Here is a 13,773-nt window from a genome sequence, read left to right on the forward strand (position 1 = left end):
CATACAACTATACAAGATAAGCATCTCGGTCAATTTATTACCGTCATGAAGAAGAAAAACAAATGACTGGGCGGAATCGCGCAGCTTCTTGGACCTATTTTGTGTTCTTAAAAAATGCAGCATTGCACGTTCGATGTGCTTGCTAGGCACAAGCATCATGACATTCATGAACTAAAGGCGACTGGTGGTTTGGTATTCATAGTGGCGCTCCTGAGCTCTCTTTCAAGTGGTCTTCTTGTCGTATTCATACTGGCTTCGATATGCCATAAATGTTTGAGGCATGATGAGCGTTATATACGAGCCGGACTGAAGCTCGGATCCCCCGTAGACACTCTCATTCTGAATTCCCCCGACCCAGTCTAATCTAAGATTCCTTCCTAGAAATGCGCTGAAGTTAATGAACGCGGAACTTAATATTCATATTAATACCATCCAGTCGAGTCTCGACTCATTCTTCGTTGACTGAATAGAGAGCAGAGGAAGGATTAATACTAGTTATGTCTCAACAATGCTCAAAAAAGAAAGATCGTCTCCATCGAGTACGCTCTCTTTTTCAGTATTTGAACGAGCATGACATTTTCATCACGACGTGAGCATGAATTATTATTTCGAATGATCTCCAACCATACGACATGAGCATGCAAACACACTCTATACGTTCTAGTTTTAGTGATGCAATGATAGTAGTTTGGTTGTTGTTGTCTTACCTTGATCAGCAGACGTGGATTGAAGCTGCAGCGCCGCCGCGAGAAAACAAAGGAGAACGAAAAGGCGTGGAGTTCTTGCCCCCATTGACAGTCCCCCACTTCTCTCGTAAACTGGCATCTTCATGTTGGCACTAGTGGGGGAACCGATATCGATTTACGTACTCCAAAAGAGAAGACTGGCCCGACTTCATTCATTCGCGTACTAACCAAATGTGAATGCCGTACTCCCAAGGGTAAAACAGAAAAATAGAAATTGAATTGTCTACTACACGTTAAACTGTCGTCCTGTCACACTCAGTTTTCTCTTGTGTTTAAACAACATAAGTACATGGCATCCGAGCAAAGTATGCACTCTGATGCAAGTGATGTTCTACAACGGTAGAATCTTTGCTAAACACATTTGATCCGTTTGACGTATTGTGTGTAAGGCAATGTACCATCGTTTTGTGCTGTTCCGTGACATACATCGGCGTGTTATGATCCTCGTATATTCTCTTGACCTCTGCTCGCGTTCGTGAATAAATGCTTACATGAATCACCAGATTTTCCTAATATGATACGACAGATCAAGATATATTTGTTTCGTTATTCATTCTCTTGTGTTCTTAAAACACTTTCCGACAAGTCAAGGCCATTATATTCCGAAGTGTTCCTTTCCTTGTTTGCATTCCTCAGTACACAAGACCGAAACTCACGAAACACTCAACGGAGAGACCGCGCTCCGTGTTTCCCAGTACTCACATGAATGGAGTGACTTCGGATGCTTTTATTTCACTTTCCAAAAGTTGTTTGTGCTTTCCTCGAGAATGTAACAGCAGTTTCTGCTTTATTTATCCACTTATGCTCCGTCTCCTTACTTTAGAAACAAAAAAAAAAAATATGCAGTAAAACTCTTTTGGGAGCCGAAAGTTTCCACTAAACATCAAAACTGGAGGAAATGTTTATTCGCAAACTCCCAGGCAGCGGTCCTCCAGCCCTGGGTAAACAAGGAACCAGTGTCTGGTAAACATATCATCCATTCAAGATGTCCAGCCGTGCTCCACTTTTAGCAGACGACATGCGACGAGCAGGGTTTGTTTCGCACAATACAAGAAGTGTCGAGGTGGCACCTCTGCGTCTTTTTGCAGCTAATTCGCCGACCACGTTTATATCTCTATTCGAACAGAGTGCCACTCCACGAAAGGTCTTGGGCTTGGCTGAGGGAGAGATAGAAATCCGGTTAGCATACCGGAGTTGTTTTCATTTTTCTGCTCGGGTTCCTTTCAGCTTTCTACCTTTCCCTCTTTTCCTTTCCTTTACCTCATTCTTCTTGATTCCATTCACAAACTAGTTCGAGTTTGCTTACATTGATCCAACAAGTGATGAGAGAGAGACAACGTGTATATTATTTTCTTCGTGGCTCGTTAATTCAAAAATACAATAAATTCACCAACCAATCCGACATAAAATCCACTCTTGTAAGCAACACTTGCTTGGATGGTAGGAGAGAACAAAGGCGAAGTTCAAAAAGTCGTCCCTACAATGGCCTCCAAGTCAGTGAACTCCGTTATACGTCGTCCAGCGGAGCGGCGCAACGTGTCCCCGCCTAAACTCCAGCGGTGGACGAGCGAGGGATTACCCCTTACTCGCAGGAAACGAGATGCACCCGCCGTGACCGAACATAATTTTGCTCGCATTCACAATAGATGACGATCAGTATCAAACTTCACCTTCCAACTGAAATTGTGTAGAGTTTCAGGCGCCTACCATGCTCTGGAAACCGATGCTCATGAAAGATTATGCTGGCTTAGTCCTTGAAAATCCACAGTTTCCACTGGTGTAGTTGGCAGCCCGTCTCTCGCACATTCGGGTATCCTCCGTTGACGACGGCCGAATAATGAATGGGCAACTGTACACCTGTATTTCTGCGTGCAACGATCTCGTCGCGCGTCCGCTCGCACAGTGCTCTGGCTGACTGAGCGATTATGATCAAGTCACTGGCTCATTCAAGCGTACAGCAGTTGTACGGAAAATACCCTGCAATGCGTAACATGTAGTAGCCCCGAAAGAGGCGTGTGCTTTCATTTTTTTAAAGGAAAAAAAGGTGAAATTTTATTGACGACGTGATGCTGTGATATTCCACCGAAGGCCTACGCCATTGCTAATGCTAAGGATTTCGCATGAAATTATTCAAGTAGAAGATAGAAAAAAGGGGGGAGATTCCAATCAATTGTTCTGGCGCGGGTTGCCCTATTTCAGTGAATATCAATTCGCGTATCAATTCATGCGCGATGGTATAAAGACACAGCTATAGTGAGACCCTGAAGCGGATTCTTTCACGACTCACCGATCATTTCTGTTTTCCTGATGACGTCATTCTTTCGCTACTGGCTGAGCACAAAATTTCCTCTACTCTCATCTCTTATGTCCTTTTCTCTCTCTCCATCTCTGCATTAATTAAGCGATTATTCATGCAAACAATGCACCAATCACGTCATACCTCGATGAACTGACAACAAACTTCATAATACATGTAATATGCCGTAGGCCTGCTCTGCAGTATAAAGCCGCCTGCAGAGTCACCGTGAGCGAAAATTTCCATAGCTTGAAGCCACATTTTATAGTTGGTTTCGTTGCTACACACGACCTATCATTCATCTTTCGTCATTCTTTTGTTTGGAGTATAAGGTGGACAATCGTTTCCAAGACTACCCTAGGGCAAGGCTGGAGGCGTGTTGCTGAATAGTTCGTTGTGAGCGCGTTTCTTCCGGATGGTCATTGAATGGGACTGTAGCCATTAATCACTACTGTTTATTGTTGTCTGCTCACTAGCGTGATTAGTTGTTTTTTCGGTTTTTCATCTTTCTCAGCTTTTAATAAATTTCTTTTCATGAAAGCTGTAAATCTTACCACTCGGCGAACAAATTTGAGGCGGGACATCGACCGATACCCACAGCATTGCCTGCCTGGACACTGATTGATGGAGAGGAGGAATGTCTACCAGTCCGTCATCTCACGGCCCACCCCCATCCGGCTGATCCAACGCCTAAAGAGACATGGTATTAGCATGGGTAGATCAGGGTGCTATTGCTAGCTCCATTGGTAGATGATAGCCCAATGGGTAGATCACGGAGTTAGCTCTATGAGCAGATCATGCTTATTTCCATCTGTAGATAACGGTGGCTCCATGGGTAGGTGCACTGCAAAAACTCCGGTGTTAAATATGTAACACCGAGCTGGTGTTAGATTTTCGGTGCTCATTTGTGGTGTTGGATTATCACCTCCGGGTGTCATTTCAAAATATGAAATTGTTTTATGAATAGTTTCTTAGTTACTGTTCTTCTTGTTAATTTTGAACTTCAACAAGACGATCAAGATTTTTCCGATAAAGTACTTGATTTTTGAGGAAAAAAAAAAGGTGTGAACGCATTTACACCACAGTAACACCAGTTGGTGTAGTTTCCTATTGAAGGTGGATGGGTGTTAAACCATTGTCATTAACACCAGCAATCAACACCTTGTGGTGTCATTATTGAATTAACACCAGCGCAGTGTCAAAAATATCACCAGCTACGGTGTAACACCACGAAATGGCAGGTGAACATTTTCCAACACCATCACAACGTACTTTCTACACCTGTGGGTGTGGTCTTCTATTGACACTTGATCGGTGTTAGATTTAACACCTATGGTGCTAAATCTAACACAGTGTGCAGTGTGGAGAGGGAGAGAACCAAGATAAGGGGTGGATGAAAGAGGGTGGGGGGAGGGGAGGAAGCGGTGAGAAGAATATGGGAGGAAAGTACACAACGTAGTTGTCACATCAAATTTAAAGAAAATGACACAGCACCAAAAGTAGAAACGAAAGTGGTAGCCGTTGTGCCTGTGTTGCAGTACACATTGATCTCCCATCGGATTCAGACACTGTCTCGTATGAGTCGTAACCAGGTACTGGGAACATGTAGATATTGCAAATGGTTGGCAAATTTTCCTTTATAGATCTAGATATTCGTCAATCAGTTGCAATAAAAACAATTCGAAGCAAGTAAATAAACGGAAGCGGGGGAACGTATTACATGTACTATACATGCAGACATTATACGAATACATTCATACCAGATTTACATTATTCACGCATGCCAAGTATTAAAGTGCACAATGTACACGCACACATAATTATACAGACCTACATTGCATAAGATACACTTGTACATTTGCACGAACATGCATGCACATCATCATCGTCGCATGGATACGTAGGTCTACTTTTCCATTTTCCTAACCAATCAGAAGCCAACTTCCATAGCCTTGTTTTGTCATCCTCCCTCGTGTTTACCATTGAAATATGACAATATTTATAAAACTCGTTCCCATAGCTTGGAGAGGAATCGCCTACTGGGGCTCTCGTTAGCATATCGCTGGACTTTAGTCCGGGATCAAAAATGTTACAACAATGTAAAAAGGGTGAAGGGGTTCGTGGGCGCGGGGGGGGGGGGGGGGGGGGGGGGTCCTATTCGTAATAAGACAGATCAGAGCAAGGAGGATGATCGTATGACTGTGATGTAAAGATAAGAGGGACTTGGGGCTGGATTATGAAAATACGATTCCATCACCGCAGCTGGAAACGATCTGACCATTGACAGTTCAGGTCTGGCGGCTATTGACCCCTTGAACCTGATCGTGGAATTGAATTCTGCCCACTTAATATTGACACCGGGGGCTTGGTAGGCGAGAAATCTTTGCTTCTACCCTCCAAATCCTTCTGCTTTAGACTCTGTTGCATCTGCTCTTGCGAGTGTACAGTGGTGTAGGTATGTGTGTGTGTGTAGGTATGTGTGTCTGTCTGGCTGTCTATGTGCGCGTGTTTGTATGTTTCACTGTAATGTTTCTGTTTTCTTGTGTTTCGTTTCTATCTATATTAAATAACCCGACATGACATTCTCTTTATATTGTGTGTGCTGAGTAAAAATTCATTTTTTATGTTGCATTATGGTTTGTAAAATGAATGATGATAGTGACGGCAAACAATAATTGATTATTCTCATAATCATTACTACCACTGAGGATACTGCATAGAAGTAGTAGTAGTAGTAGTAGTAGTAGTAGTAGTAGTAGTAGTAGTAGTAGGAGTATATAGTCGTATAAAGGAATGGTAGTAATATCGTCATCGTAATCATAATTTTAGATATTATCCATCTTCGCAAGGTCAAAAGCATTTTGGAGCATCAATAAATATCTAATTCAAATATATTACGGTGTCAGTGGATAAAATATGTTACTTGTTATTGTTGTTTCATTTCTTTTTCATCGGTTCATTCTTCTAGTTCTAACTGTTTCGTCAACTTCATAATATTTTTGGGGGTAGAGTCGCTAAATTTGTCGTAATTGCTACAGGTAACGCTGCTTTGAAAACCAGTTCCCCTACTCTGAGCACAAACAAACATAAGAGAGTCCAGTGACTCTCTACTGCGCCCCACCCCCCCCCCCCCTCCCCCTCTCACTCATCCCCTCGGTCCCCCTCTACCCCCCCCCCCCCTTTCTCTCTTACTGCCATCATGTTATCAAACATTCCCTTTCACTTGAGCAATAGTTTGTGGAGGCATGCATTCACGAACTCTATTTGACAAGGATGACGTATCATACACTCGTGAGACAAATCATCCGTCTTCTCTTATGTTGTTGTTTTCTTTTTATCTCCCGATTCGCTTAACTTGCTCTTCCAACCCCCTTTCATCGTATCACAGTCTGTCCTGCACAGTGCTGCTCTCCGCGATCTCGAAGGTATCGGGTTCGCGCGTCCGAACTTGGGTGTTGTTTTAGCGAGAACATGTCGCGTTCCAAATAATATTGGAGCTATTCAGACAACAATAGCCTGCGGTGAAGTCCAAAAAGGGATATCAACATTTTTTTCACTCTCTCCGTCTTTCTAGACATCGTAAGTGGCCCGGCTGATTGATTCATGGTATTGATTAATGAATCTGAAGAGAGCTGTCAAACGGTATGACTGGAGCGTTTGATATCCATCCGAATTTCATTACTGTGTCATGGCAAGCATGCTTCGGGGCTTCATTAGGCGGGGAAAGGGTGCAGAGTTTATAGCGATGGCGGTTATTGATAGCTGATGCTGGGTAACCTGGAATCAACAGCAAAATTTATAGTTATGATTATATTTATGTACAATGAGGTAGAGAAAGAGAGAGAAAGATGGAGGGAGGGAGAGGGTGAGATAGTTATCTAGGTTAAAGGAGAGATAGGGAATATGAAGATCGACAGCTTCACAGCTATAATATCTATGTAAGATATTCGAAGTTCATAGGTCTATAGCCTATCTAGACAACATATTATAATTATACCACATATAAACATTTATTATAGCCTATCTAGATAGATAAATTCTTGTGCATAGATAGTCTTTGAGTGTTTTGCAAATCAGTGTTGTTCGCTCCCTATGATACCAGGTCCTCCCATCTTCCCTGTTTATCTATCTGTCTGTTAGTCTGTGTATTTATTTATTTTATTTATTTATTCATTTATTTATTTATTTATTTGTTCATTCATTTATTTACTTATTTACTCATATTCATCTATCTATCTATTCATCTATATACTTATCTATCTATCCATCCATCTTTCTATGTAGGCTCTATCTATCTATTATTATCTCGAATTTGTTCTGGAAGAAAAGTCCGAAATATACCACTTGTATACTTTTTTTTTTGGGGGGGGGTGGTGCTGTTTTGACAAAATCCTTCCAATAGTACAGCAGTGACGTTATGGTCCCAGGGCATCGCAAAAAAAAAATACTCGTAGTGACATCGTGCCTGTGGTCCATCACCTCGTGAACCGTCCAGCCTGTGTGGTCTTAGGGTAAATGACCTACACTGTCTCCATTTAGTCACGTTATTCAATCACTGAGATACCGTATTAGATATGTACGGGAATGTTGGTGACGTATATAGTGCGTATCCGAGTGCTGAAGCTATCGCTGCCCGATCGTCAAAGGTATTGTTTACCACAGGGAGCAGTGATTTAGAAAATGTTCAAGTTATCACATTTGATGCGTATGTGCAGGTCAATTGTACCACAAAATATCCTACCATATTAAAAAAAAATCGCAATAAAGCCTAAAATATAAGGAAACGTAACTATTTTTCTCAATAAACCATAAATTTAGACGGTTTATTCTAGAAATAATTTTTGTATAACTATTGTTCACTTTTTTATATTTAACATTACTTATTGAGTTAATTCATGATATTAAGGAAATAATTAATTATGACTTTTTTGTAAATAATAAATCTAAGTACTATTATTTTACATAATGGTACGATGTGTTTATAATGATGATAGAAATAATAAAGCAATGGCAATCAATCATTTCCTATTATAGTTTCCTGTCATTATCATCACGGCTGTGACCATCAGAATCAAAATGCTTTTGTAAGCTAACTTACTCTACTAATATGTGTTTCTGACTTCGTAAGGGTGGGATTTCACGGAGCACGCGAACGATTTGCGAAGGACGCGAATGGCAAAATCCAGCATTCGTATTTTAGTCTGCAAAAGATCGCCAAACGAACGTGAGGGTTCGGAAGCGTCGTCAATTGTTCGCGAATGTCGTTTTTACTTCGGCGATGATTTTTAAAAAGTTTGAAATTTTTTGCGAACCTTTTCCGCACACTTGGTCGTGATTTGCTCGTGAATTGTTCTCGAAAGTGTCTTTAAAGCCTCGTCATATGCGCAAGACCTTCGCAAGACACGCGCGGTGTTCGCAAAATGTTCGTGAAACCCCAAACAGACTCCGAAACTTTGGAGAATGTCTCGCGTATGTTACGCGAAATCTGCGAAGTTTTTCCGATCATTTTACGACGTAATCGCAAACTGTTCGCGTACCTTTTGAGACATTCTCGCGAACGTTTGGCGCACGTTTGGGGATGTATGACCTATACGTTTTCTACAAATAAAAATCGTACCATACATCTAAACATCAAACAATCATTAACAACTACAGTAACAAAAGAAATTAAAGACTACCAAAGAAAAAGACATGTTTGATATACAAAAAAAAAATCGCAGAATAAACTTAATAATTATATTAATCTAAAGTATGCAAAATTTCATTTGAACTGTATATAGAGATTATGTGTTAGAGGAACTGCAAAAAAAAAAATGAAATGCTTTACTAGTGGAGATAGGTCCTAGAGAAAAAAAATGTAGGCAAGCACACGATAGAGAAATGAGAGAAAAAGAAAGGAGAATAGAGGAACGAAAAAAAAAATCAACTTAAGACAGCTTCCACCACTCCTTGGGTACATTTTCTCCCATGATTATTGAACATTTTTCGTTGTTCGCATTTCCGTCGCGTGTTCTTCGTGTACGTAACATGCTGTACTTTAGCAATGATACACACGACATTCGCACATACGTCGTGGAAACTTCGCACAAATTGCGCAAGAATAGTTTTCGGCTTCATTGTCGGAACACATTCGGAGAAAAACTTTTCCGAATGTTGGATTTTGTCATTCGCGTCCTTCGCAAATCGTTCGCGTGCTCCGTGAAATCCCACCCTAGTTTGTCATTCGCGTCCTTCGCAAATCGTTCGCGTGCTCCGTGAAATCCCACCCTAAGGGTGGGATTTCACGGAGCACGCGAACGATTTGCGAAGGACGCGAATGACAAAATCCAACATTCGGAAAAGTTTTTCTCCGAATGTTTTCCGACAATGAAGCCGAAAACTATTCTTGCGCAATTTGTGCGAAGTTTCCACGACGTATGTGCGAATGTCGTGTGTATCATTGCTAAAGTACAGCATGTTACGTACACGAAGAACACGCGACGGAAATGCGAACAACGAAAAATTTTCAATAATCATGGGAGAAAATGTACCCAAGGAGAGGTGGAAGCTGTCTTGAGTTGAATTTTTTTCTTTCCTCTATTTCTCCTTTCTTTTTCTCTCATTTCCCTATCGTGTGCTTGCCTGCATTCTTTTTCTTAATACCTATCTCCACTATAGTAAGGAGCATTTGATTTTTTTTTCAGTTCCTCCGACACATAATCTCTATAGTTCAAATGAAATTTTACATAGTTAAGATATATTCTAAGTGTATTCTGCGATTTTTTTGTATATCAAACATCTCTTTATCTTTGCTAGTCTTTAATTTCTTTTGTTACTATAGTTGTTAATAATTCTTTGATGTTTAGATGTATTCTACAATTTTTATCTGCAGAAAACGTATAAGTCATGCATCACCCAAACGTGCGCTAAACGTTCGCGAGAATGTCTCAAAAGGTACGCGAACCGTTTGCGATTACGTCGTAAAATGATCGGAAAAACTTCGCAGATTTCGCGTAACATACGCGAGACATTCTCCAAAGTTTCGGAGTCTGTTTGGGGTTTCACGAACATTTTGCGAACATCGCGCGTGTCTTGCGAAGGTCTTGCGCATATGACGAAGCTTTCAAGACAATTTCGAGAACAATTCACGAGCAAATCACGACCAAGTGTGCGGAAAAGGTTCGCAAAAAATTTCAAACTTTTTTGAAATTCTCGCCGACGTAAAAGCGACATTCGCGAACAACTGACGACGCTTCCGAACGCTCACGACCGTTTGGCGAACTTTTGCAGACTAAAATACGAATGCTGGATTTTGCCATTCGCGTCCTTCGCAAATCGTTCGCGCGCTCCGTGAAATCCCACCCTAAGTGAGATACGTGCAAACAATCAGTGCCGTACCGGCCACACGGCACTTGATAGGGTTCTAATCCATAAATAGCGCCCTCAGCGTTTAACGTCTATACAAGCGTATCGCCCCACTCGGACGCTGCAAACGTCCATGATTACGCTCGATTTCTTTGAAGCAACCCGAAACGTGCCAATGAAAAGCCATGAATACGATACGTACAAATTCATTTGATTTAAACGTGCATCCAGCCATAGTTCTTTACAAGGGAATGTGATGAAAGAGGAGCTTAAATCGAGAAAACAACAAAGAGAGGTATAATTTTTGAGGGTGACTTTTTCCCCTCTCTGACAGTGGGATTGTGTGTGGAGCGTCTGGCAGATGGCTGGGGTATTAGATCTCATTACCAAGCTCACGGTAAGGCAGATTTTGAGATGATTTCGGTATGCAAAATGGATGAAAGCGAACTCTTCACTCGTAATTCCATTGGGGATATGCCACAACGCGGATTACACGTAGTCACGGAACTAACTGTCAAGGAACTTGTGCAGTTTAGACTCCTTGGCAATTTCATCGTGATCTTCACGTTACTCGAGACATTGGAATCACGACGAAAATACAAACCGCATTAGAAAATTGATGTCTACCTGTATTGTTTCGTCAAACGCGCCGAGTTGCGCGGGGGTGTAACGGCTATCTGCACTGATCTCCTTTGAGCAAAAAGGCTTCTTCAGAAAGATTATCTTAGTACGTAGCTATCATTTTTGTTTCTCCTTTGCTGGTGCAAAGAGGGAATGATATTTCTCTCAAGGGAAATAACTGAGTCCTTACTCAGAATCAGAAACTTGTATTATTTCGGCGACTGTCATCCCAGAAAGATGTTAGCAACCTCAAAGTTGTATAGGACTATAGTCAGATAGTGGTGAAATTCAAGCAATCATGTTGTATGTAAACAAAATACACTTAATCAACAATGCAGTATATTCCACTTTCGTCGAAACATCCAAAGATTAATGTTTCGAAGAACATCATCAATTCTAATCCAGTGTAGTTTCCAAAGCGTCACAGATATTTGATAACGCTCACATCCTTCTTCTGAGATGACCAAAGAGCCTTTCAAGAAGCTTACAGATGATGTTGCTGAACCCGTACATTATCAAAATTAAAAAAAAATGATAATAATAATTATGTTAAAGCGTTCATATCTATTCTGCTTTTCAACTCAAATCAAAGTAAATTACATGGTTGCGACAAATTTCAATGAAAACAAAAGTGCAGTCTATACTACATGCATAACAAAAATCTCCGTGAAACATTTATGGTTGCATTTTGATACAGAAAAGGAAGTATACATTTAATTTTGATTCAACAAGGAAGCAGGAGACCGTCAGCATACATGAGCATGGCTTGAATGGGCTGATGGACTGTAGAAAATGATATGCACCTGTAAATTTTTGCTGAAATTTATGTTACTCGTATTTTGCATATTTTGCTCTCTTTTTTCAATTGTTATTCGTCATTGAAAACGTAGGTCACATTCTACGTGCAAAAAGTACACTTGACCAGCGAGGTGCTGCTCCAGGTAGGGGTTTCAGTTTCCCACTTTGATGGTCATGTTGGTAATATGACTATACACAATAATAATTGGAGTACATCCGAACAACGTTAGATGATTACAGTGTGATTGCAACACATAATAGCTGACTATAAAGTGGAAAATGTGCCCCATTTCACTACATAGATTTCTTGAAGTACAAAAACAAAAGTAAAACATCTATTTACACAAAAAGTCAATTTTGGTATGCATCTCTTGAGAAAGTGTCCTACGCACACACACATTCATACTTACACCTGTACACTCGTTTAAATCCGTTAAAGTCGTATCGATTGAGATAGAGAAAGGCTTTTTTGTCTTTCTTTCTGAATCTGTAATCTTCATCTCACCCTCTTCCCCCCTCTCTCTCTCTCTCACTCTCTCTCTCTCTCATTCTATATCGTTCATCTATCCCCTATCATACCTATTAACCTCTTACAAGGGCAACTTGTTTACTCCGGAGATTTTTCTTTGACCGGATTAACTGCGGTGATTTGCTCCTACTACAAAAGATTAAGTTCTTCCTAAGCCAGAAATCGATTGATCAAGACGATCCGGATTATCTGCCGTGATCACCTTTGGATTTTTTTTTTACTTTGTCGAGATTTTCTCCGTTAAGAAGTCATTATCGAGTACCCTCTTGATTTCGAGCAAAGTCCAATTAGGGTAGTAAGAAAACATTCTTTTGTCAGGTGCATTATAGATCATGATCAGATCTGCTTTTTTTTTGCCATATCCTCTCTCATACCTTGAACATTGTATTTTGTAGTATCGCTGATGAGCCCTTTTGAACAGTATTGAAGGTAACCGCAAGAAGCATGGTGATAAGATGGCGGGGGGGGGGGGGGAACAAACCACAAGTTGGATCTATTGAAAGACGTTGTATAATGTCATAATATTAAATGTAACCCGTTTGAATCGTCCTTTTCGTTCTTTTCTTCCTCCCCTCCACTCCTCTTTCAACTTCTCTCCCATCTGTCTCTCTATCTTTAGTATCTATCTATCTCTCTCCCTATCTATCTATCTATCTATCTATCTATCTATCTATCTATCTATCTATCTATCTATCTATCTATTTATCTATCATTTCTTCTCTCGTTGAAGAGATAGGGTTAGAGTGATACCAAAATAATGAAGTTTCAAAAGTAAGTTTATGCTGTGGTCATTCAGTAACAGCTACGTTTGTTTGTTTGTGTGTGTGTGTGTGTGTGTGTGTGTGTGTGTGTGTGTGTGTGTGTGTGTGTGTGTGTGTGTATGTGTGTGTGTGTTTGTGTGTGTGTGCGTGTGTGTGTGTGTGTGTGTGTTGTTTTTACAAGTCAGCGAAGAGAACATCTCCTGAATTTTCAAGAACATGCCATGTAATCAACCAATTTGTTTTCGTATCCTTTTCCTCGCGAACAAATGGCCGAGGACGGGGTTCACATCCGAGTATGAATATCATCATTGACATCATGGTGTATATTCTATAATATTTTCTTGCTACGAATCATCTAGCTTTCATATTTTGGCTACTGTTACTATAGCATTATTTTATGACCGTACATTATTATACAGTAGTAAACACGATACTTCTCGGCTGTGTAATAATGCCATCTTATCGTAGTATCAGAAACCCAGACATAATACAAAGATTCTTTCTTTTTTTATCAGCCTATACTCATACCCTAAAGTCACCGTGTCTGTAATAATGCTTTTGTGTAAAGAAAAGAGGAAGTATATCAAAATTTCAGCGCAATGAATATCCACAGATGACATTAAGGGCGTAACATGGACCATTACACTTGCATCGTAAATGTTTAATTTCGCCAAGCTT

General features: G+C 40.5%; 1 protein-coding gene across 1 annotated transcript in view; it reads right to left on the reverse strand.

Annotated features, from left to right (window-relative positions):
• The window catches only part of LOC139735919 (uncharacterized), a 118,751-nt gene extending 117,884 nt beyond the window's left edge, over positions 1–867 (reverse strand). Inside the window, exon 1 of the mRNA XM_071646673.1 lies at positions 708–867. Within this exon, the coding sequence (XP_071502774.1) occupies positions 708–831 (124 nt within the window). The 5' untranslated portion in view covers positions 832–867. The remainder of the gene's footprint in view (positions 1–707) is intronic.
• Between the last annotated feature and the right edge of the window lie 12,906 nt (positions 868–13,773).

The sequence above is a fragment of the Diadema antillarum genome, unplaced genomic scaffold (assembly GCF_040938485.1).
Source record: "Diadema antillarum isolate AM-2024a unplaced genomic scaffold, OU_Dant_1.0 seq00000606_RagTag, whole genome shotgun sequence".
NCBI lineage: Eukaryota > Metazoa > Echinodermata > Echinoidea > Diadematoida > Diadematidae > Diadema > Diadema antillarum.